Source organism: Bemisia tabaci, chromosome 9, assembly GCF_918797505.1.
Source record: "Bemisia tabaci chromosome 9, PGI_BMITA_v3".
Classification (NCBI taxonomy): Eukaryota; Metazoa; Arthropoda; class Insecta; order Hemiptera; family Aleyrodidae; genus Bemisia; species Bemisia tabaci.
Window position 1 is genome coordinate 11,959,015 of NC_092801.1, and position 26,251 is coordinate 11,985,265.

Here is a 26,251-nt window from a genome sequence, read left to right on the forward strand (position 1 = left end):
TGTAATTTAAAAACGCGGTTTATAGACCATTATTACACCCAACAGTCATTTTGGTGGCAATATGAAGTATAAATCATTTTCATCACGCATGATTAACGCAAAATTAAAGAATATCGATGGTGAGTAAATAAAGAAGTATAACTAGCACCTTAAAGGCCCTTACGTTTATAGGCCCTCTTAAAGGTCGTTCTTGCACCCATCGATCCAGTGGCCTGACTTAACTCGGAAAAAAAAAGGTTTTTCGACCTCAAGCCGTTACCTATCTACATATCGACGGTGAAACTACCAAACCACGTATCTCGGTTTGCGACGTCGCAGACTTCCTGTCATACTTTATTTTTTAAATGGAAAACTACTTAACATCCAGTCTTGAAAATTTCTGTGATTTTTCCTCTTTGTGCGGAGAAAATTCCGTGAAAATTTCAAGGAATGCTGTTGATTTGTTTTCCTTTTAAAAAATAAAATGTGAGCGTAGATTTTTAAACACCGCAAACGAGATACGTGGTTTGGTAGTTTCACCCGTCGATATATTCTATCGCTACCACAGCATAGTTCAGGGTACGTAGAATCCGAAAAGCAGATGGGCGTAATAACGACCTATACGCCTACAAGCTGTTCTTGGTGCGGTGTCCTCAATTGAAATCTTCCGTCGCATTCCTAAGGCGCCATAATACAACTATTTGAACTCTCCGGAATGCGTGAGGTATCACGCCGCATTTGAAGGCGTTTTCAAAACAGCCAAGTTCCGCTATCCGGATTATCGTTTTGCATAGTTCATATTCTTTTGTTTTATTCCGTACCACTTGTTTATTTTTATCCTCGTATAAAAACCACCCATTTGCAATATACAATTCTAGCTGGAGCGCACTTCAGCAATGCTTTCACCACTGCAAAAATGTCAAAGGAAATCGACAAAGCCAGCGTGTATAAGGCTACTTTGATTGTAATCTTCCGTCGTATTTCTAAGGCGCAATGATACAACTATTTGAACTCTCCGGAATGCGTGAGGTATCACGCCGCATTTGAAGGCGTTTTCAAAACAGCCAACTTCCGCTATCCGGATTATCGTTTTGCATCGTTCGAATTCTTTTGTTATATTCCCTACCACTTGTTTATTTTTAATCCTCGTATAAAAACCACCCATTTGCTAAATACAATTCTAGCCTTCCCTTAAGTTTATAGGCCCGCTAATAGGTCGTTCTTGCACCCATCGATCCAGTGGCCTGACTTAACACGGAAAAAAAAAGGTTTCCGACCTCGAGCAATACCTATATATATTCTTTCGCTACCACAGCATAGTCCAGGGTACTTAGAATCCGAAAAGCAGATGGGCGTAATAACGACCTCTACGCCTATAGGCTGTTCTTGGCGCGGGTGTCCTCAATGGATCAAATTACGAAAAAAATCTTCCGGGAATCCGGAAGAGAAATATTCGCAAATTTTCCCGAAAATTCGTGATTTGTTGAAGAAAATTTGGCAATGCCTGATGGTTCATATGTCGTTCTTCCTTAGCACCGCAGATTATGTGGTGATTTAAAATATGTGTGCAAGTGGAAAGATGGGGTGTGTTCGTGGTGAGCTGGATAAGAAACAATGTAAAAGTGTAATATGTATAGTTCCTTTTGAGAAAATGGAAAAGCGGGATTTGACATTAAATCATGAGGAACTTAGCGCTAACTCGTGAGCCGTGGATACGTGACAAGAGCGTTATGGATAGGGCTCATGAGTTAAAGCCGAGCAAGAACAATAATGGAGACGCCTTCGTTGCCGCTGACGTCACTGGCGCTTTACCATCCCGCTTCATTCATATGGCCCTCAACTAACGAGCACCCTCCCCCCCCCCCCATCTGTCCACTTGCACAGTTCCATTTAGAGTCCCTTTATACCCAGAGTTATGACATCTCAATTATCAGCTGGCCTGGGCTGACCATGGTGTCACAAAAGTGTGCACTCAAACGAACGATATTGGAATCCTGCGATGTCTGCCATCCAAAAACAACAATATCAACAAAACTGATCAAAACCTAACCAAAGAAATTGCAATAAAATAAAATTAGATTGATTTGTGGATAATTTCTCAATCTTTTTTCATTTTGGTTCGATGAAAATAACAATTCACTCTTGATAAGTCACAATTTGGTTATTTTTTAATTAGTCTTGTTCAAATTTGAGCCACCGCCATCTTGGTGCACTCATTTGTGACTCCATGAGCGAGATCCAACCAGAATTGGATTTTTTTTTGGTCACTTCCAGTTGTCTCTGAGCCCAGCCAAACCCGACCAGAATTGAGATGTCGTAACTCTGGGTATAAAGGGACTCAAGTTCCATTTAGCATAAATAATACGTCTATCTGAGAATCTCCATGCAGGAAGTTGCAGGGAGGGTTCGATGGACTTGGACTTCAACTTAACACGGCCAATTAAACGCCCTCCCAAACTTACGAAGCCGACCGCCATGAGCCAGCAATCGCCGATCAACCTCCACACTGCCGACGCTGTCCCGAAAGGATACCCTCCGTTAAGATTCCATGGACACTTCCATTTGTCGCCCGAAAATTCGCCTATGATAAAAAACGACCATGGGACAGGTGCGGATCCCATTTATTCTTGCAAGTTGGCTATGCTGACACCTATAAAACTATCGATGCACTGTTAAAAATCCCGGCGCGAAATTCACGCTTACTCAGTTGCTATTTTGACCACCTGTTACTCTGAGTGTATGGATTCGGCGCGAATTTCCCGCTCTGGCCGGAGAGAAAATTTGACAGGCTGATGTAAAACGGAGCTGCCGCAGCGTGGACCTGAACTCGAGTCGCGGCGGTGAGAGACGAGTGCGTTACCACTATGTCGGATGACACTGAATTCACGCTACTTGAGGGAGCTAAACTAATTCATCCGTTATTGGTGATATTCACGCTCTGATCTATTCACTCAGAGTGCGGCGAGAATTTCGTTCTGGATTTTTTTTTTTTTTTTTTTTTCACGCCGTCTATTCACTCAGAGTAAATCATTGATTTTTAACAATGTGACTGTTGTCTGCGAGGAATCGATGACTAAGAAACAATTTGACAACATTTTACAATTAGAAACTATAATATCTGGCTCATTCGTAAAAACACATATGTTTGTGAGGAAACTTATGGCACATACTTTGTTTTTAAACTGAGCCAGAAATTATAGTTCTCAATTGCAAAATGTAGTCCAATTCCGCTTATCTAAAATCTAACTGGACGTATTTCTGTCCAACGGAACTAAGGGCCAATTTGAGTTCTTTTGAGGAATTTAGAATGCCGGATAGCGCGCTCTGTCAAACGAAACTAAGCGCCATGCGCCATGGAAAAGCATTGCGAGTATAGGACGGAATGAACCTGACGCGACGCCCGATTCCGCCGCGAATCCAAGCCCCCCCCCCCCCCCTCTATCTTCCTCCCCCTGGCGCTTAGTTCCGTTTGACAGAAATACGTCCAACTATTTTATGGGACGAAGGAATACCCCAGAAAGTACGATAGAGTCTTAAGGCACCTATAAAACTATCGATGACTAGGGGAAAATTCGACGACATTTTGCAATTAGGAACTACAATCTCTGACTCATTTGTAAAAACACATACGTTTGTAGAGAAACTAATGGTAGTAATGGTAAACATACTTCGTTTTTTAATTGAGCCAGAAGTTATAGTTCTCAATTGCAAAATGTAGTCCGATTCCGCTTTTATAAAAATTAACGATTTTATGGGACGAAGGAAAAACCCATAGAGTGCAAGAGAGTCTTAATGTACCTATAAAACTATAAATGACTGTCTGCGGGGAATCGATAGGAATCGATATGAACTACGAACACGCAGAATGCGTGCTGAAGAGTGGATTCCAGACTTTTTTGATGTGCTCATCGTGATTTTCTAGTAAATGGAGATGTTGCATGTGTGAGGAATTTGCGATTTGACTGTTGATGCTTATGTAAAAGTTCGCGAGAAACACGATGGTGCCACTGGTTTTCTCTGAAATCAACTCCCAGGCATTAAAAAAGCTCTCAAGTTGAGGCCAAAATGGAGGAGATATCCCACGCTATCCTGAGAGTCCACCTCTACATCAATACGAACGCTCCGTGCAAAGATAGGGAGCAAATACATTAGCAGTGATGCCGTGTTTTCAGTTTTGGAGTCCCCAAATAAAGTGGCAGCCCTTTCAATGTATTTGGTCCCTATCTTGCATGAGAGTTTTTTTTATGTAGAGGGGGACTCTCAGGATAGCGTAGGATATCCCCCTCCATTTTGGCCTCAACTTGAGAGCTTTTTTTGAGCTTGAGAGTTGATTTCAGAGAAAACCAGTGGCACCATCGTGTTTCTCGCGAGCTTTTACATAAGAATCAACAGTCAAATCGCAAATTCCTCACACATGCAACATCTCCATCCACCCGTATGAAGTTCATTCAGTTGGCTATATTTCTTGCGAACAAGAGACCCATTGGCAACCCTGTTTGATCATTTTCAGTCCAGATCGGTGAGTCTCGGAGAGGAGAAAACCGGGCAACTATGACGGGAGGCCCGCTCAACGGAACGGCGTATCGTTTCGCTCAGTGTCATTTTCACTGGGGCAATCAGAGTGATGTTGGCAGTGAACATACTGTCGATGGCCATCCGTTAGTATCCTGCAATCCTCTCACTTTATTTTTCAAACCATCATAAGCTGATTATCTAAATTGATGGACAAAGCGAAAGACAACAAAGACAAAGGGATGGACGTGGGATTAAGCGATCCTACTTGAATCAGTGAGTTCGAAAACACACCAACTCAGAAAAAAAATGTTCAGGGAACACAATGCGCAGCGGGCGAAGAAGTTAGTTCAAGAAAAGCCTTTTTGGTGCCAAAGGACAAGTACTTAGAGACTTTGTAAAGAACCAAGTTGAAATCAATACACCATGTTTGATGACAGAGAATTAAGTGCATTAAAAATTTCAGAGTTTATGTGTTCCCGTTCTCACCGACTTTCAGATACTGATTTTTCATAGTCTGCCCAGAAAAATCTATATTTTTCGACCTGAATAACGCTTGAAAATTTATATAACTTGTTGGTACAAGGTATACTGAACCGAAAAAAGAAAACCGCAAAATCGGATGGTCACCCGTTTCCCTTGAAATGGCCAAAAATTGGTATTTCCAATGAAATACTAAGATTTTTCCCTTTTCCCGTCGCTTTTTCAAGCACTTCCGATTGCAATTTCAAAACCTTTTGCGTGCAGATGCTTCTATCCATGAGTGTTACTAAACCGTAAAAAAGTGAAAATCGAAAAAAACCCGAGTTGGTGTGTTTTCGAAGTCACTAATTCATTTGTGGAAGTGGGCGGTTGCAATGGACAAAGGAAGTGATTGATTGATTCGTCAGGGTGTCTGACGTGGTCGAACTGGCATGCGATACATCGCATCGATTTTATAAAAAATCTCGGCAGATTTTGAATTTTTAGCAAAAAAAGAACAACAGGCCCTGCGCAAGAGCCTACAGAATCAGCCTACACCAAAAAATTTGCGAAATTCTGAGAAATGAAAGCAAAAAATATGTTAGGGAAAAAACTTCGCATTTGATACAGTTATCGCTTTCTGTATCGAATGCAAGGTTTTTTTCCAAACATATTTTTTGCTTTCATTTCTCTGAATTTCGCAAATTTTTTGGTTTGGCTCGTGCCTATTGTCCTTTTTTTTGGCTAAAATTTCAAAATCTGCCGAGACTTTTGATATAAACGATGTGATTCATCTCATGCCAGTGTGACCACAATTGGAACCGAATCACCTAAAATAACGGTAACTCACGAAAGACCCTATAGTTAGTCCATATTTCCAAAATCTGAATAGAGCGCGCTGGCGCTCGTGTAGGTACTAACTCCGATGGATAGCCTCAGAAATAATTAAAAAGTGTTAAATTTAATTTAACAAATTAGGACGGTAGGAAAAACTGGGACAAAGAATACAAATTTAGGGAGTCAGAGAGCTTAAAGTAATGACTGAAATTTTTTCTACATACGTTGATTCGAAATTTCAATAAGAAGTCAACGAGAAGGTATTTTTAACCGACGTTGTTTATTACAACTATATTTATTCATTAAAAATTATGAAAATAACTACATCATGAGACTTCTAACCCCATACTAATTTTCCAAAAATATGTATGCAACTATTACTTCACTTTAAAAATGAAAATTTGGAATGAAAGACGAATTCAAGGAGCATGCAGTAGCTCCAAATTTTCGGGAGGGGGGAGGGGGGAGGGCTCCGCCAAGAAGGAATTTTGTGGCCTCTCCCGATAAAAGAGGGTAGAAGGATTCAAGAGAGACCATAAAGGGATCTGCGAGATTTCTTAAGAAAGTTGGAGATGGGGCCCCAAAAATCTGCCAGAAGGGGCCTCTGCGAGGCCAATGTGCCCAAATTTTAAGGAACCATTAATCATCCTCATTAATCATCCCCATTAATCAGTCCGCTTCATTAGGAAACAGGAGTGACATTTTTTTCAAACATTTGCGGAATTTTTCCAGGGGGTTTTATACTGCCGTGCTGAGGAAGAACGCCGTATGAACCTTCAGGCGTTGCCAAATTTCCTTTGACGAAACGCAAATTTCCTGGTAAACTTATGAATATTTCCCTCCCAATTTTTGAGATAATTTTGTTCGCAATTTCACCTAAAGATTCTGAAAATTTAAAGGAAAAATATTGATAACTTTCCTCGAAAATAAACTTTTTATCGAAGGAAATTTGGCAACTCTCGAATGTTCATACGGCGTTCTTCCTTAGCACGGCAGTGTACTCCTATATAATACAATTTTTCAAGAATCTCATTGGTTTCAGGACATTCTGTCAACGATTTTTTATTCGCGCACCTTTTTTGTCCAGTGGTTTACGCCCACACGTGAAATAAGCAACGGTGACTTGGTCCAAGCGTTATATTTTAGTCGGTATGTAAAATTATATTGACAATATGGAAATGAGAAATTGAGAGAAAAGGAGGTGTTGATATGGTTGCTCATTTTCTAGATGAAATGTTATTACTTTCTCCTTTTGAATCGTCTTTAAAAATTGTCATTGGTGAATATTTGGTTTTATTTCTATCCTTAAAATATGAATGTACAATATACCTCATATATGTATAGGTACTTTTTCATTTTTTTTATTTTTTCTTTACGAAATTATTACTTCATTTTGAAAACATTTATATTTTTAAAACGTGACAAATATTTGTAAAACCTTTTCTAAGCGACATTAATCTCAATGAGCCGCAGTTGTGCCGACAGAAACTGCAAAAATGAATAAAAGAGGGGAAAAAACCAAGAAGCACGCAATCTTTAGTTTTAACCCATTTGTACATCAATCTTTTAGAGTCAAATACGTCAAATTTTGAGCGTTTCGTTGCGCGTACAGCGTACACCTCGCTGCAGCACAATAAAAGCACAAAATGTAAAAGAAAAATTAAAGTGCTTTGAAAATCAATAAATTCGACACGGAACCACCAATATTTAAAAAAACACACATTATATTATTATTCTCCTTTGATAAATTGATACATATTTTTCTTACCATCAATTCAAATGAGAATAATCGATGCAGAGTGTGCTAACATTTCAAAATCATGAGTTAAAAAAACGTTAAATATTAAAGCCTACCAGAGCGGAGCGTCGTGTTGATAGCGCGAGGCGCGAGAGGCTCACTGGCGCCTACAAACCTAAGTGAATACTTCACGCATTGCAAAATGCTTGAAGTATCCAATCAGGTTTGTAGGCGCCAATGCGCGTTTCGCGCTGACGTATCATACGAAATTGAACGTATTAAAAATGACAAGCATCCTTTAAAAGTACAGATCTTTCCTCGCAAAATAAATCAAGATACCTGTCGTAAACAGGAAAAATCTAAGAGCCTTTAGCTAAGGCAAATCAAGAGGTTTATCCGGTCCAGGTATAACAAGGTGGGAATTTCTTGAAAGATAATTAAGTCCTGTTACACCAAAGAGGTGTAGAGAGTTTTAGTGAATTTTGTCTCATGGAATTGACGCTCCCCCATTTTTACCAAAACTCTCAACTATATTATTCTTCGTTATTGGACCAAACAGACCAAACAAAAAAACAAGCAAACCCTCATTCTTCCAAGACATTATATATTTTCATCCAAAAACGTCGTGAGCAATAAATTGTCGTTTGTATTTACATGTGGGCCAATTAACTTTGGGTCTCAACTGGCACGTGGACCAAAACTCCCGTGCCGAAAAAACGCGTGGACGTAAATTACTGGAAAAAACAGGTACGCGGACAAAAAATCGTTGACGGAATGTCCTATGACCGTCTCATTGAAAGTGCTACATTACCTCACGCATCAGAACGATTTGTACAAAAATAAAATCCGAAAAAAGAATCATTTCCCCCGTGTTTCTAGATACTCGATGGAAGTGCATTGTGTTCATCATAACACCAAGTACGATTCTGTTGACGCAGCTCTTGGGCAGGCGGATGGCATATGTGTCGTGGCATTTTTCTTAAAGGTATTTAATAATTTCTACATGAAGATTGTATAAGGATTGGTTTGTCTGTCATTTGTAATTCTTCAATGACCTTTCCGCATGGAATGCCTAAAGGGCCATACTAAGAATTACAGTGGCGTGGCGTGAATGATCGATTATCGATATTTTCCTGTTTGAAGCTACGATAAAGAATCAATTATTAAGGTGTTCGTAGCAAACACCCTGTGTATCGATCTTTTCCCATAGGTTCAAATGTCAGGTCAATCGATATATCGCAAAGCACGCCACGCCACTGCTAAGAAAAACGACTAATGAGCACTCGAATGTTGCCCAGTTTGATCTCAAAAATATATATACTTGAGAGGAAAATTGTCTATATTGAACCACGGAATTGGCAAACACTAAACATTAAGTTTCAAACAAATCTCTCCGAAAAATCGGCAGAAAAGCATTTCCAAATGTTCCAGATTGTGCGGTCTGTCAAAGGAAATTTGGCAACATATGAAGGCTCACACGACGTTCACTGGCGTGGCGTGAATGATCGATTATCGATATTCCTCCATTTAAACGTATGGTAAAAGGTCGATTATTAAGGTGTTTGCTGCGAACACCGTGTTTATCGATCCTTTTCCATGTGTTTGAATGACACATCAATGGATGTATCGCAAGACGGCAGTAATACGATGCCGCTCCGTATGACTATAACTACACCTACATTCTGGCAAAAATTCTCGAGGAGGCTACGCATTCCTAGGAAAACTAACGTATTTTCTCTCTCATTTTTTAAGCTTCACGGAAAATTTTACTCGTGATTTCATCTGGATAACTCAAGTAAACATATTCAAATTAATGCATGGAAGTTAAGGTGATTCGATGGACGCCATATTTTGTGTTAGAACGGCATGCGATATATCGCATCAATTGGTTCCATTTTTTTCAGTTACTCATCATATTTCTCCAATTATGAGAATTTAACTCGAGTAAACATATTCAAATTAATTCATGGAAGTTAAGGTGATTCGATGGACGCCATATTTTGTGCCAGAACGGCATGCGATATATCGCATCAATTGGTTCCACTTTTTCAGCTGCTCGTCATTTTTCTCCAATTTTGAGATCGCAATTCTGTTGTCAGGAAACTTAAGCACTCACTTACCAATTTTAACAAAGAAATTCAACGCAATAAAGGCGTGGTATTTTTAGAGAGAAAATATCGTATTCGGATGCAGTTTCGACATCAGTATCGAACGCGATGTTTTCTCTCTAAAAAACCACGCCTTTATTACGTTGAATTTCTTTGGTAAAATTAGTAAGTGAGTGCTTTAGTCTCCTGACAACAGAACTGCGATCTCAAAATTCGAAAAAAATAACATGAAGCTGAAATTATGGAACGAATGGATGCGATATATCGCATGCCGTTCTGACACAAAATATGGCGTCCATCGAATCACCTTAAGTGATTGTCGAATGCCAAAAATAACAGCCAAAACTCCACACGGTTTATGATAAGCAGTGTTACGAAATGTGCTGTTGGGCGTGATACCACTATTCCACCTCCTGGGAGCTCGGCGTGCCTATTCAATCAATTGAAGGCGTTTTTTATGCCGTCGCGCCGCTTCACGCGAAGTTCAAATTCACATTATTTTGAGAGGGAATCATCAGGGAGTGTTAAGGAAAATATTTCCCTAGGAATTGTCTGCGGCTGCAGAGGACGTTTCTTCAGAGTGAATCCTTCCAAATCGTGCCAAAAGTTTAAAAATTTCTAGGGTTCAGAGATTGTAAAAATGGTTCCATTGGTTTCCTAGTGAAACATTCTTCCAGAGACACCCCTTAAAATTTAAAATGTGACGAATTAAACATCAATATTTGCAGTTTTAGTCAATAATGTTCTGTGTGCGCCGCAGGGTTGTCCAGACGTTGCAAAATTTCCTTCGATAAAATACGGATTTTAAGGAAATCTGTTAAAATGTTTCCTCCTGATTTCCAGAACATTTTATTTGCAATCAGATCAAAGTTATCTGAACAGTTCAAGAGAACATATTTATAAATCTCTCCAAAAGTGAACCTTTTATCGGAGACAACTTGGCAACGCTCGAATTTTCATACGGCGTTTCTGCCCAGATGACCCATTGGATTCTTGGATTTTCTGCAAACATAGTACACTGGAAAAAAACACATTGGATCTAGAGTCCAGACTCTTAAAAACATCGACAAGAAAAAATATTCTTGATTCAATTAGATGTAAGCTTAAATCAAGAACCAAGTCTCTTAATTTGAGCAGATTTCCTTTTGATTTAAGCTTAAATCTGATTGAATCATGAGTCCTTTTTCTTGTCAATGTTTTCAAGAGTCTGGACTGGATCCAATGTGTTTTTTTTCCAGTAATATCTACGAGTATCTGATGTATGCCCGACAGGCATCGCCGAAGAAGAGCGCGGATAGTAATCTCTTCAATCTGATCGTGCGACATTTGAGCAGGATCCAAAAAGACGGCTCGGAGGACTTAGCAGAGCCGACTATCCTTTCGGTGTTCAAACCGTACGCCACTCCGAACGGCTGGCACACCTACATCGGCTCCCTCACCACTCCGCCGTACACCGAGAATGTTCGCTGGATCGCCTACCCCGGGGCACCGGTTCAAGTCACCGATCAACAGGTCAGTTCTGCCGTGCTAACAATGATCTAGAAATTGCACTGAAAAAAAAATCTCGGTGTATTTTCTAAGAAAAGGGTAAAATTACCAAGAATTCAGGGTTCTATTTGATCCCGGTTTCTTCTCGGTAAAATTATCATTTATGAAATTGGTAATTTTGCCGAGAAATCTCGGTAAAATTATTGAACTTTCGCGGTAATTTTACTGGACCTTGGTAAAAACGCCAATATTTTTTATCGACTGCGGTAGAATTACCGAGATAAAATGGCAAAGTTACTGAGAATTGATTACCAATAAAAGTGGTATTCATACCTGAGGAAAACAGTAAAAATACCGGTTTTTAGGTAAGCTCACCAGTCTGTCTTGGTAAAATTACCAATGATTGGTAAAAAAAGAGATGGTAAAGGTACCAACGGACCTTGGTAAAAACGCCGAGAATTTTTTTTCAGTGTAGATTAGGACGACGACAGTCGTTTTCTGCGGCTTCTTACGGTGCTGTTACTGAATGCGGACCAAAGACATAAAGACGGAGCGCTAAAAGCAAAAAATAGAGCTACTTTTCAACCACCTCTACTATTGGCTAGAGGATTGGCGGCGAAATCGGGACAAGTTTGAAATTCAAATTTAGGGCGGGAACTGAATAAAATTGCGTAAACAAAGTATTCTAGGTTGATTTTTGCCCCAATTCACTTACCCACATATACTTTCTTAACTTTACCACTGGCGTGGTGGTAGTAGTCGCAATTCATTCCTTTTAATTTGCTACACAAAAAAAAAAAAAAAATATATCAGTGATGCTTCCGACGATGTATGGAAACCATTTTGAGTCACCCGCTTGCTTCTCGGTATATAAATCTGCTGATTCTTCGAAACGTTCTGTTTGTCTGCAGGTGGGACTGTTCCGCCACTTGAAAGACAATCACGGTGCTATGATCGGTTCAAATTTTCGAGAGATTCAACCTTTGAATGGAAGGACGATCTCGATGGCTCAAAAGACTCAACAGTGATATTGATAGAGGCACAAAGTGGGAACTTTTCCTCGAACTATATTTCAAATGTGCAATAAACTTGAGTGAATTTTTCCCGTGAATTTATATAATCCATGACGCGTTCTTCCTCTGACTTTTCAAGGATATTACTGACTGTGGTCGCCCAGAATCAGTATTCCTGACTCTTCTGCCTTCGAGAAGGGTCTAAGACCTTGAAAAAACACACTGAAAGGAAAATCTCGGTGTATTTACTAAGGAAATGGTAAAATTACCAAGAATCTAGGGTTCTTTTTGATCTTAGTTTTTTCTTGGTAAAATTACCATTTATGGAATTGGTAATTTTCCGAGAAATCTCGGTAAAATTATTGAACTTTCTCGGTAATTTTACGGGACCTTGGTAAACACGCCAATATTTTTTATCGACTGTGGTAGAATTACCGAGATAAAATGGCAAAGTTACCGGGAATTGATTACCAATAAAAGTGGTATTTTTACCTAAAAAAAAAACAGTAGAAATACCGGTTTTTAGATAAGCTTATACCAGTCTGTCTTGATAAAATTACCAATAATCGGTAAAAAAAAGTGAGATGGTAAAGGTACCAACGGACCTTGGTAAAAACGTGGAGAATTTTTTTTCAGTGCAATACTGATCGTAATATGTATAAAATTCAGGATGTGAGGATAAGCATAATGCAAATAAATGAAATGAAATTAAGAATATTTACTCTTGCCTGTAGGGGTGCTCATCAGTTACCAATCTTAAGTTATTCCATGTGGACTTCGTTGTGTGCTCTGGTCAAGAGAGGTCGTTCGTTGTAACGTTCCTTATGAGTTTTATGAGTTTTATAAGTTTTAGTGAGTTAGAATTACTCTTCTGAACTGAATTTTATACCGGTGGAAAGCCCAGACTCTCAAGCGTTTATTAATGGTTACAAATTGTGGAACTTCTGTAAGTATCTCATAGATACTTGTCTTTTTATCTTCGTTAAGACTGCGTATTATGTAACCTTTTCGTCTGGAATACCATCTTATCAGACCGATCATACTTTCTTTCGATGAATTTGACAACGCATGAGTGATAACACTATTAATAAATCACCCTGATAACCGATGACAACAAACGGGGAAACCTAACCTATAGCGGACAAGCTGACAACCAAACCATGGATGCGGATGGATGGGATAGCGTACCTACTTATTCCTTTGCAGGAGCTTCAAACTGGAAGAAACATTATATTCCGAACAAGCATCGTGACAAATCCAAACCTGAATTTTATTATAAATTTAAAGTGTCTAATTATTTAAAATGTAAGCACTCCGGTTATTTTTACAAGTGCCAGAATTGTTCGAGTCTCAATATAAAAAATGTGAACGATATATTCTGTGAACACAAAGACATTGCATGCCTGTGTTTCAAATGTTACCATCTCATAACAGTTGAAGTCACAGATGCAGTTAGTACACCAGCACCAGTAGCGCATTTTCTTTTTAGAGACACCCCAGAGCTTAAATTGAATAGGAAGGAGCTCTTCAGTAAGTTGTTACGGAAAGAAAAAGAGAAAGATTGGAAATATTTTTCCAATTGCGAGGAAGATCTCAATAAACAGTCTATACCATCACACACCCCCCCCACCAGAGAAAAAATTGAACGATCCCACCCCTCAAAAAAAAGATAACGGAAATCTAATAACTCCATTAAATAGCTCAGAGCCCACTTTAAAGGACAAAACAATTAATATAGTTAAAGAAACAGAATCAGACTCAGACGAGTTGCCATCAGACCTGGCTAATATAGAATTTATCTTATGGGACCCATTCATATGCGTACATTGGAGGAAAATTCAAACATGCGAACTTTGCTCGAAAACAATAACCAACTATCGGAAGATTATTTGCGCACATCATCAAAAAGGCTATAAATGTATTATATGTCGGGATAAAATAACAACTGTTAAATGGGAATCTGAAAACAAAGGCCTTGAATTAGACCAATTAGAAGACACTGATTATGAATCGGTGCTGTCATATGAGCTAAAATATATATCAAGAAACAGTAAACCAAGATATCAGGAAAAAGATAACGAACCCATAAAACTACAAACAAATACCGATAAAAATAGAGAACAAAATAACATAAAGATAAATGTTGTGCCCTCGAATAAAAAAGTAGAAACAAACAATAACAATAGATATGAAATATTAACAGAACCTAACGCAAACGACGAAACGCCCACTATAAACAAAGAAAATAGAAAAATATCTAGACAACCCCCTCCGATCTTTATAAAGGATACAGATTTGGATAAATTCAATGACATTATTAAGACCCATGAATTAAAATTTACAGAAAAAATTGTTAAATCAACTCCGAAGAACAAAATAAAAATTAAACTTAAAGTAGATAACGGAATTATGTTACCATACGATACATTGAAAAGATTATTAAAAGAGATTTACTTCATGGAATTTTATACATTTAAATTCAGGAAAGAGAAAACTTACAAAAGAATAATAAAGGGACTTTCATCACAAATAGACCTTAATAAAATAAAAAAAGAATTCGAAGAAAATGATCTTTTAGATACTGAGATAAATCAAATCTATAGTAAGAGGAAACCTATTCCACTCTTCAAAATTGAAGTGAAGCATAAAAATAAAGAGACCATAAATAAATTAGACAATATCAAAAAATTAAATGGACTTGAAGTAAAAATTGAAGAAATGGATCCTAAATTTATAGAGATACCTCAATGTAAAATTTGTTTACAGTATGAACATAGTAAAAATTATTGTAATTTCAAAATTAGATGTCTAATTTGTACTCAAGAACATCATAAAGACGAATGCGACATCTTAAAGAGCGCAAATAAAAGCAGAACTCCCATAAAACCGGTCTGCTTGCATTGTAAAGGCGATCACTTTTCCACTTGGAAAGGATGTCCTACATATCAGAGACTTAAAAGACAAAAATTAAAATTAAAAGATACAGAATCCCCAGAAAAAACCCAAGAAGAAAAGGACGATAAAGATAAAGACCAGATAATTAAAGAACTTAATAACAAAATAAGAGAAATGCAAGCAGACCACAGAAATAAAGTCGATGAGCTGGAAAAGAGATTAATCAATCTATCAAAACAAGTGGAGAAATTAACATCATTAGTTGAATCACTTACTCGAGATAAGTAAATGAATTAGTCGTCCGCCTCATAGCGTAATACCCAGCAGTTTAAAACGAAGGAAATGATGTAAACAACGTTTAGTTGTTAATTAATTGCAGTATCTAAACCCTTATAATTGCAGCACTCCTAAAAGAGGAAATCGAAGTAACACACCGAAAAGTGATTAAACTATATGTTGTTATCTGTAATATTTTATAAATGTTGTAACAGAATTCTCCCTTTAACAGGGGAATTTGAATTATTATAAAAGATACTTTAAAAGTAAATATAGGAAAAATGAAGTTAACACTGAAAAGTGGTTATTAGCAGTTTAATGAATATATTGAAGAAGTACGCCGAAAAGTGATAAACTATCTAACTTTAGCGTAGTAACAGACTTTTTCCTCCTGATAGGGGGTTTTTTCATCTATTTGTAGTAAATACTCTTAAGTAATATTGTATTAATCATTTATCGTAAAATTTAAATAATTTTTGTAAATTCCTTTGGAAGGAATTATTTGTAGTATATGGAGGGAGATATGCCTAGGGCGGATACCCCTTCTTATTTGTAAACTATGTAATACTTTGCAAATAAATAAATCAAAAAAAAAAAAAAAAAAAAAAAAAAAAAAGTTATTCCATGTGAATTGCTAGGTTCACAACCTTATCCTCAGTGACATAAAATCCGAGGAATCGTCGCGATTTTGCGAAAGTCGTCAAGCTTTTAAAAATAAATATTCTTATTCAAATATCAACCAGTGCAAAATTAAAATCAAAAGATACCTAAATGAAATTCGACGACGACAAAGAAGACGATTTCTAAGAGTCTTTCGGATAATTGGTAGCAATTTGACAAAGAACGGAGGCTTCTTTCGATTTTTCCGCTCCGAAGTCACTGAGCCCATTTTCTCAAAACTTCATTTTTGCGCTTACGGCTTCCTTCGCGATCACGATAGACTAGGTGATGACAGTGGTGCTCCAAAAAGTATACTGTTGGACGGTGATTTCATAATTGTTGTCGATCCGATGGGGGAGGCTTGTCAGGGTGTTCTTCTGCAACGTGTGCGCGCATGATTGACGGTCTTGAGAAAGTCTGGCAGCAATACTGCCGTGCCAAGGAAGAACGCCGTATGAACATTCGAGAGTTGCCAAATTCCTTCGATAAAATGTTTATTTTGGAGGGAAGTTATTACTATTTTTCCTTTAAATTTTCAGAATCTTTAGGTAAGATTGCGGACGAAATTTTCTGAAAAATTGGGAGGGAAATATTTATAAGTTTACCAGGAAATTCGCGTTTTATCGCGGGGAATTTGGCAACGCCTGGAGGTTCATATGGCGTTTTTCCTTAGCACGGCAGCATAAAGACAAGTCGCTTATCCCTCGTGAGTTTTCATGTGTGCTCTAAGCCTGGAGGCGCTTCCATAGCTTTTGGTGCATCCCTCGTGAGTGCAAGGATACGGTTTTGGCGGTTTTGGTGCTTGAAAAAGAGGAGATAAAGAATGATAATATTTGAACACACATTAAGAGACATATGGGCAGTTGGAAGTTTTAGTGAAATGTGTCATAAGAGGCCGTCCGTAAATTACGCAACGCTATACATTTGCGGTTTTTTTACACCCCTCTACCCCCCCCCCTGTATCGCTCCGTAACGCTTTGTTAGCCCCCCTCCCCCTATAAAATTCCGTAACGCTTCCTCGGATCCCTCCTTCCAACATTTTGATAAAAAATAATCTAAATATCGTTTTACATTTACTGAACCGATTTGCGTTTCTATTCAGTGCGGAAAAGTGACAGTTTCGCAGAGAAAATTCTCTAGATTCTTTAAAACTTCTAAACACGAGCGACGAAAAATTCTACAGGAAATCGAAAAAAAATTATCGATCGAATATAAATCGAGAAATATTCGTGCTGTCCGTAGACGCGGGAAGCTTTCAGAAGCGTGCGTTATTAAACTGCGCAGATTCCGCTGTAAGGAGTGGATTTCAGACTTTTATGACACGCTCAACGTGATTATCTTGCGATAATCTTGCGAAAAAGAAAGAAAAAAAAGAATCCTTGCGATATCTTGCGAAAAAGAAAGAAAAAAAAAGAATCTTTGCGATATCTTGCGAAAAAGAAGGGGAAAAAAGAATCTTTGCGATATCTTGCGAGAAAGAAAGAAAAAAAGAATCTTTGCGACATCTTGCAAAAAAGAAAGAATTAAAAAGAATTTTTGCGATAATTCGCGAAAAATAAAGGGGAAAAAGGGAGAAAAGAAAAATAGAAAAGAGGAGAGAAAAGAGGAGAAAAAGAAAGGAAAAAAGAAAAAGAAAAAAAGAAGAGGAAAAGAGGAAAAAAGAAACGAAAAAGATCTGAAATGCACTTACCCTGGACCTGGACGTGCCCTGTCGATTCTTGATGATACTGCAATCTTTGTTTCGAGCTGAAACCTTGACCGCATTGAGAGCATGTATGTCCTTGCTTTTTCAAGTTGTGATATTTCATGTGCCTCTGTAGCTTTATCTCGGAGTCGTAAGACTTGTTGCATCCGGGTTCCTTGCACTCATAAGTTCCTCCATCTTCACCTCCGTTACTCCCTTAACAATACAGACCAATTTCAGTTTGGGGCCGTTCATAAATGGACTGTATTTTGCAATTTGGAGCTATAAATTCTGGCTCATCTGAAAGAACACTTATGTGCATAGGGAAACCAATGGCACATACGTTGTTTTTAAACCGGGCTAGAATTTATAGTTCCAAATTGCAAAATGCAGTCCAAATTACGTTAAGCTCGGGGGGGGGGGGGATTCGATGAGAACGTTATGCCATTTTTTTACGTGTCAGGATGGGAAACTGCGTCATGAAGCGTTACAAGGGAGGCTGGGTTAAAAAATGTGGAACAAAGCGGTATATAAGTTGAGGGGCTTGAAGGACCAGGCACATAGGTGAAGCTTTTGGAAAATTGAGATATTCATGATTTCAAGTACAGCTAGTCTTAACGCATATGTTGTGAAAAATGATTGACATTTTTTAACTTTTTGGCTTTGCCTCCCGCAAAATAGTGTAAACCCAGCATCTCGTTACATACGGATCGGGCCACGTGTATTACTGTTTTTTGCTTATGAAGCCAAACCTTCATGCTCACAGTTTTTTGTTTCACCTACTTAACTCTGTGCATTGGTAAATGGAATTTCAGGTCGCTCCTTCAATATTGCTTTTACAGTTTCATCAGGTAAACAATTTTTTTTTTCTTTTTTCCTTTTTCTTTTCAATCCTGAGTAATATCTTGACAGGGGATAGTTGTAAAAAACTTACCCGCTTGACTGCTGCTGCCTTTACTTTTATCTTTGCCTCTGCCTTTGCGGGGCCTTCCGCCTGGTTCCTCACCTAACATATTAGCAGAACATCAATGGAAACGAAAACTTGTGCAATGGTATGAAAGTTTGTCCCTACACCACGACGAACTTTTTTTCCTATTTTTTTTCAACTCGTCTCTCTTAGACACTTCAATTTTTCCTAAAATTACGTCAACTGATCTCTATTTTTTGAGCGTTCACCACGTTAGCAGTGTAGGCTCTTTCCCGTCGTTTTGCAGCGGGTATGTTACTAATGGATCCATTGGTAAGATTGGGTGGGGATTCGGCCGGTGGGGATTCGGCCGGTCGGATTTTTCGTGGGGATTCGGCCGGTTTCTGATTTATTATTCAGAGTATGGAAAGTTTGGCAACAATGCACAGGTCAAACATGAATGAAACGTGGTATAAAAGAAATGAGCTATTTAACGTAGTGTACTTACTTTATACTCAACGCTGAGACCCAATTCCTGAACTTTCCTCCAAATTGACTGGTTAAAATGAAAGTTACACCCGTGCAATTTTGCGTCAGAATATAAATTTGACAAAACGGATATGACAGCAATCTCAAAATCCAAACAGAAACTTTCTGGCTTCCACGTTGGAAATTTTTCGTTTATCAAATGAAATAAGCGTTGATAAGTACGTTTCTGCTTGTTCGGAAATAAAGCGTAAAACATAGGAATGCAGCAAACAGAATGGTGGGTGCTTCTGTACTTTGCATGAATTGTATACAGTTGAGCAAATTATTTTGGACATTCATAAAATGTCCCGTCAATAAAAAAGTCTTGTTTAACAGATAGTACTTCTTGGATTAATTTTGCCCATCCAAACACTAAAATTCGGTCTTTTTGACCGTCGTCACAAATTAAAAAAATTGATCCGTCCGACTGTTAGTTCACGACCCCGATAAGCATGATTTCAATCTCGAGATTTCACCAACATGATAAGAGCATTCCTCTGCTTCGCATTAGTACATTGTTGCCAAACTTTCCCCACTCTGGATAATAAATCGGAAACCGGCCGAATCCCCACGAAAAATCCGACCGGCCGAATCCCCACCGGCCGAATCCCCACGCGACCATTTGGTAAAGGCCCGCACTGCTCCATGGGAATCGGCGCCATTTTGCGTGGCGGGAAGCAATACCTAGTTCCTCCGTTTTATTTATGTACCATTTCTACCTTTTTTCTCCTATTTTGTCCACTTTATGTAATGCCTGTAGGCTTGTTTTTGAGAAATTAATATCTTTACGTTTTAAAACTCTGCAACGTACTTTTATTTAATGACTCTTTCAAAGATCGTTCAAATTTTTTGTCGTCGTAGTTCTAGAAAAAATTTTGGGTACAAGTACCCCTTTGCTAATGACCCCTATATTTTACTCTATGATGACAAGACATTTCTTGTACATATGATATATGTATGTTTCCTAGGTTACGCTCCACGTTTAGTTCAACACTTGCAGCGCTCTCTTCCGTCCGCGCAAAACCACTTTTACATATTGACGAGGTGCTACGGTGAAACGCTCCCCAACGTCTTAACGTTGGGAACCGTCGTCTTGTTCCCCTTCTTAAGATTTTGAAAAATCCTGATTTTTTTATTTTTATTTATTTATTTTTTTTTTTTGGACGAGTGCGTTTTTGTTATAACGACAGTGCGTTCATTATTCCAATGGATTTCCTCTTCACAGTCAGAAATACAAATGATGAAAAAAATGAAAAAATGAAAAAATGAAAAAATGAAAAAATTAAAAAATTAAAAAATGAAAAAATGAAAAAATGAAAAATTAAAAAATGAAAAAATATTAAAATAAAATAAAAAAATAAAAAAAAATAAATAAAATTTTTTTTAAAAAAAATGAAAAAATGAAAATTTGAAGTTGTGGTAAAGAATCGATTATTAAGGTGTTCATTGCGGGCACTTTGTCTACCGACCCTTTTCCATGGGTTTAAATGGCAGATCAATCGATACATCGCAAAGCGCGCCACGCCTCTTATGACTTAGGTTTCCTGAGCGGATTTGGTATAGTTTCGAAGTGAAAAGAGGACGTAAGTTTTTCTCATCAAAATTTCACCGAATGGTTTATTCGTCAATCCTTCTTTTTGTCTTAGTAACTGCACAAGTTGGAACTTAATTCACCCTTGATCTTGAATTCAGGTTGGAACGAGCGTTTGAAATATGGTAAGGATTCCAATATCAAACGAAGACCGCACGGCAGTCGTGGAAAATGGAGACATGTCTCTGTTCGCATAAATGTCCGGAAGCCATTCATGATGAGCACAGAAGCGGGCTGATTGTTGACATTGATAGACAAAACGATAGACAAAGAAGACAATCGATATATCGCAAAGTACGCGGGGTGAACTCACCTGGAGCTGGGTGCTTCTCTTCCAAATGACGCAGCAAGGAGCTTGGCGAATAGAAGGATTTGCCGCAATCGGGAACCCGGCAGTTTAACTGTCCTTCGCGAGCCATTTTGTGGTGTTTTAAGTGCCGTTGGAGTGTATAACGATGCTTAAAAGATGATTTGCAACCTGGCTCAGTGCACGGATGGCGCGTTTGCTTCTGACCAGCCGACCCTTCATCTTCTCCTTCGGGTTTAAATTAAAAATGTTAAAAATACTCTTAGAATATCAACTGCAGTTTTTCAACTTGAAGAATGTTTGAAAGAAATGTTGAAAAACTCCAAAAAAAAGTAGTCATTTTTTAGAGACTTTGTCACCTACCGACCGAAGTATCACAAGCGCCTAAAAATGTTTGAAACTTTCCGCCGCCATTTTATTTTTGTACGGAGAAATTGTTCGACAATCCTGTGCTAAAATTTCCTTGCATTTTCTTTGTGCTGCCGATGAAATTCAGTGAAATTTCCGAACAAATTAAACCAACAATTTCTCTGTAAAAAAATAAAATGTCGGCGAAATGTTGAAAAACTCCAAAAAAAAGTCGTCATTTTTTAGAGACTTTGTCACCTACCGACCGAAGTATCACAAGCGCCTTAAAACGTTTGAAACTTTTCGCCGCCATTTTATTTTTGTACGGAGAAATTGTTCGACAATCCTGTTCTAAAATTTCATTGCATTTTCTTTGTGCTGCCGATGAAATTCAGTGAAATTTCCGAACAAATTAAACCAACAATTCCTCTGTAAAAAAATAAAATGTCGGCGGAATTTTTTAAACGTCACATGGCTCTTGTGATACTTTGGCCGGAAGGTGACGACTAAGTTTTCAAAGAGTTAAACAGTAAAAAAAAAACACTAAAAAATGATACTGAAACTGAGGTCTAAATAGATCCAAATCGATGAACTGCCGTGCTAGGAAATAGTACAAACTGTCCAAAAATAAAAGTTCAAAGTACAAAAATGTCCCAAGTCAAAAAAGTCCACATCTAAAACATGTCCAAATATCTGGAATGTCCAGTAGTGGTATTATAGCCAAAAACAAAAATGCCAATATGTGACATAATTTTACGAAGCGGCAAAATAGTGAGCTTGGAGGCTTTCCACAGAAATATCCATGGAGATAATGAAGAGGCAGTGATACAGAGTTGTCCTAATCTATTCTCGGTAAAGTTATTTTTTATTCGGGAATTTTTTATTGGGGCTATTTTACCGCGACTGGACATTTCAGACACTTGGACATTTTTTTCTCATGGCCATTTTTTTACTCTGGACATTTATTTTTGGACATTTTGTCCCATCACCCCGTGCCACGGAAGGTCGCCGTATCGCGTTCAAACGCTACCAATTTTCCTCTGTTAAAATACGAATTTTCAAGGCAATCTGAGAATATTTTTTCTCCAATTTTTCAGAGAATTTTATTCGCAATCAGATCTAATTTATCTGAAAATTTTAAGAGAAAATATTCATATCTCTCCTCATTAAAACACTTTATAGAAGGAAATTTGGCGACTATCGAATGTTCATACGGCGTTTTTCCTCAGCACGGCAGTATAGGTCTCTTGCCATTACGTCAGGTTAGTATGCCAATCAGTGCCGTGGCGTGCTTTGCCATGTATCGATTGATGCGCCAATCAAACCTATGAAAAAATCGATTATCAGGGTGTTCGCAGCGAGCACGTTAGTAATCGATTCTTTACCATAGCTTCAAATGGCGAGATATCGATAATCGATCATTTACGCCACGCCACTGATTCCAATGCATCTGCCTGAGCTGAAGACTTGTGCTAAATTTTCTCATCATTACCGTAAATTGTATTGATATCTTGGTTCTAATTGGATAACATTTTTCAATAAGGAACCACTATCTCTGACTCTTCCATAAAAGCACCTTTCTACATAGGGAAACAAATGGCATATATGTTGTATCTAAAATGAGCCAAAGATAGTGGTTCCTTATTGCAAAATGAGGTCCAATGGAGATGTTGCATGTGTGAGGAATTTGCGATTTGACTGTTGATTCTTCTGTAAAAGTTCGCGAGAAACACGATGGTGCCACTGGTTTTCTCTGAAATCAACTCCCAGGCACCAAAAAAGCTCTCAAGTTGAGGCCGAAATGGAGGGGATATCCCACGCTATCCTGAAAGTCCACCTCTACATCAAAACTAACTCTCCATGCAAAGATAAGGGAGCAAATAAATTAGCAGGGTTGCCGTGTTTTCAGTTTTGGAGTCCCCAAATAAAGTGGCCGCCCTGTCAATGTGTTTGCTCCCTATCTTTGCATGGAGAGTTTGTCTTGATGTAGAGGTGGACTCTCAGGATAGCGTGGGATATCCCCTCCATTTTGGCCTCAACTTGAGAGCTTTTTTTGAGCTTGGAAGATGATTTCAGAGAAAACCAGTGGCACCATCGTGTTTCTCGCGAAGAATTACAGAAGAATCAACAGTCAAATTGCAAATTTCTCACACATGCAACATCTCCATTGGCACACACAAAATCTCCTATAATCTTGAGATCTCTCATAAATTATTCCATTTTGACATGGTACGTGACGTACCTGAACCAGTCTGCTCTGGTTGGTTTTCATCATATGGTTCATCGTACGGTAGGTCATCCACACCGAATTCTTCATCCTGAACTAGACTCGGATCTAAAGGGCCTGAATAGTGCTGAGGTGTTGGCGGCAGCGAGTCACTGCCATGAAAGGGTTGAGGAGTTCCATACGGTACGTCATCGACACTGAAACCTTCATCCCTGACGAGGAAAGGATTCACAGGAGCGGAATAGTGTTGAGGCGTCGGAGGCAGCGAGGAATCGAGGAACGAACTTCCACCGTGGGCAGAATATGGGGGGACCGGAGGGTATCCAGGAGGTGAAGGATGTCGAGGAGATGAAGGATGCCGAGGTGATGAAGGATGTCGAGGAGATGAAGGATGTCGAGGAGATGAAGGATGTCGAGGCGATGAAGGATACGGAGGAGATGATCCCGAACCTTGTGTCGGATACTGGGACAAGAATGATTCCACACCGAACGAAGGATCGTGAAGAAGTGCAGGATTCACGGGGGCTGACGGATTTTCAGGAGTTGGAGGAAGCGAGGGAATCTCAAAGCCTGAAGGACTCACAGCTGCAGGTCCTGAGCCAGCATAGTCATAACCTGAGCCGCTGCCACCAGCATAACCATAACCTGAGCCGCTGCCACCAGCATAACCATAACCTGAGCCGCTGCCACCAGCATAACCATAACCTGAGCCACTGCCACCACCATAACCTGAGCCGCTGCCGCCAGCATAACCATAACCTGAGCCGCTGCCACCAGCATAACCATAACCTGAGCCGCTGCCACCAGCATAACCATAACCTGAGCCGCTGCCACCAGCATAACCTGAGCCGCTGCCACCAGCATGTCCTGAGCCGCTCGCCCTCTGCAGCTGATGTCTTCTGATGAGGTACTCGGCGAGGGTCAATCGTGCGCAGCTGAGGAAGGTCCTGGGTGTTTGATATAGTTCTGCCAAGACGCAAGTCGGGAATTTGATGGTGCATTCAAAAATCGGTTCTCCGGGAACCCTGCGACACTTGGCCTTTTCCCACCCGCTGCACCCTTCGTTCATCCCGGCCATGTCCAGTTGGACGAAGGCCTCGTGGCAGGTCTGAGCCGCCGCCCTTTTGATTGCGCCTGGAGTCCCCGGTGTGATACCGTTGCACTGTCCAGTTGCGATATCGAAAGCTTGGATAAGGGGGCCCAAGTGTGGCGGTGGTGTTGTCATCTGCTCATCGATGGAAGAAGGGAATTACTAGAGTCCCTTTATACTGAGAATCAAGACAACACCCCCTCATGGAGTCACAAACGGGAATAAATATTACACAAATTGAACGTTTTTCGTAATCTTTGATCGACCCATTCTCAAATTCCTTTCTCCGTCCCTTCTCTCATTCCGTTTGTTCCTTGCCGAACCTGTAATTCCCTGGTCCATTCCAGATTATAACAATTGCAATCGGTAAAAATGTAATCTTTATTCCCCTTTATGACACTGTGAAGGCCTACAGTACGGGAACCAATCAGAAATGGATTCACATTGTCTTGACTCTCAGTATAAAGGGACTCTAGGAATTACATACTTGAATGGGTCACTTGTAGGATTCTAGAATACTGGATGATCCAGGGTTAAACGTCTAGTCTGGAGGAACGTGTCTTATGAATCAAAATAAGACTTTTTGTTGTATAAATTTTTTCCAGAGGTGCCCCCAGTTGGAGCTACGTCCCTCCCCCCCCCCCCCAAAAATAAAAAATTCGGAAAGAATATCGTTTTTCCTGAATTTTGGCAACGGCTGTGAACCAAATCTCATGCAAATTTGTACTCTCATGTACTGTGCCCTGAATTCATAACTGATCTAAAAAAAATCGAAATCTCACTTTACGACAAAAAAGTCTTATTTTGACCCATAGAACACACACAACTGAAGTCTGGCCGTTTAACTTTGGATCACCCCGTATACAGGGAGTAAAAGGAGAGTTGCATAATTTTGTAAACGCTGTAATTTCGCTGGCTCCTTTTTGCTAAATGCGATTCTTTTGGTTTTCCGATTGCCACTCGTTTGTTTGTTCAATTTTATCTACATACTTTGGCTGCGAGAGCCGTCCTTAACTCCAGTTATCCAGTAAAAACGTATTATTTCGAGAGATGATTCTACTCTAATTGGTCGTTTCAGTTTTTTGGTTAAATATATCAATATATTTAATCTATTAACCGTATATTACAGAGCTTTTAATTTCATTCTGATTATTCTTTTCATTTTTATTGAATGGCTTACTCACCGCTTCTCCCGTGTGGCAGAGGAACAACAAAACCAACGCAACCAAAAGATGATAGAGGGCCTTCATCCTGGTTGAACGCTCAATCCTAACCAGACGACTGAAAGTGCAACTCAGCTTTAGAAACCCTCTTATAAATCAGAAAAAAAGGAAGATAAGGTGGTTTTGATGACTGACAGGTTGGAAACTTAAAATAGTCTCCTTTTGCGCAGTACTTCACTTTTCAGACACACTCACACACGTGCACCTAGGTGCAAGATGGCATTCGCTTCTACTGTTAAGAAAAAACGTCATATGAGCATTCAAATGGTGCCAAATTTCCTCTTAGAAAATATTCATTTTTGAAAACTTCTGAATATTCTCTCTTTTTTTCTAAAAATTTCCTAAAAAAAATAAAATCCTGATTTGCCAACGTCTGGG

At 39.0% G+C, this 26,251-nt stretch overlaps 2 protein-coding genes across 2 annotated transcripts; one reads left to right on the forward strand and one right to left on the reverse strand.

Moving 5' to 3' along the window:
* Positions 1 to 2,325: 2,325 nt before the first annotated feature.
* Positions 2,326 to 12,365, forward strand: LOC109040213 (carbonic anhydrase 2-like). The gene is made up of 5 exons (XM_019056033.2): positions 2,326 to 2,587; positions 4,490 to 4,637; positions 8,408 to 8,513; positions 10,909 to 11,148; positions 12,036 to 12,365. Exons 1-5 carry the CDS (start codon positions 2,389 to 2,391, stop codon positions 12,150 to 12,152), a joined length of 810 nt encoding a protein of 269 aa, XP_018911578.2. The 5' UTR covers positions 2,326 to 2,388; the 3' UTR covers positions 12,153 to 12,365.
* A 3,563-nt stretch (positions 12,366 to 15,928) lies between these two features.
* Positions 15,929 to 25,231, reverse strand: LOC109040212 (uncharacterized). The gene is made up of 5 exons (XM_072304138.1): positions 23,576 to 25,231; positions 20,992 to 21,213; positions 18,587 to 18,658; positions 17,659 to 17,868; positions 15,929 to 16,769 (listed from the first exon to the last, which is right to left on the reverse strand). Exons 1-5 carry the CDS (start codon positions 24,783 to 24,785, stop codon positions 16,666 to 16,668), a joined length of 1,818 nt encoding a protein of 605 aa, XP_072160239.1. The 5' UTR covers positions 24,786 to 25,231; the 3' UTR covers positions 15,929 to 16,665.
* Positions 25,232 to 26,251: the final 1,020 nt, after the last annotated feature.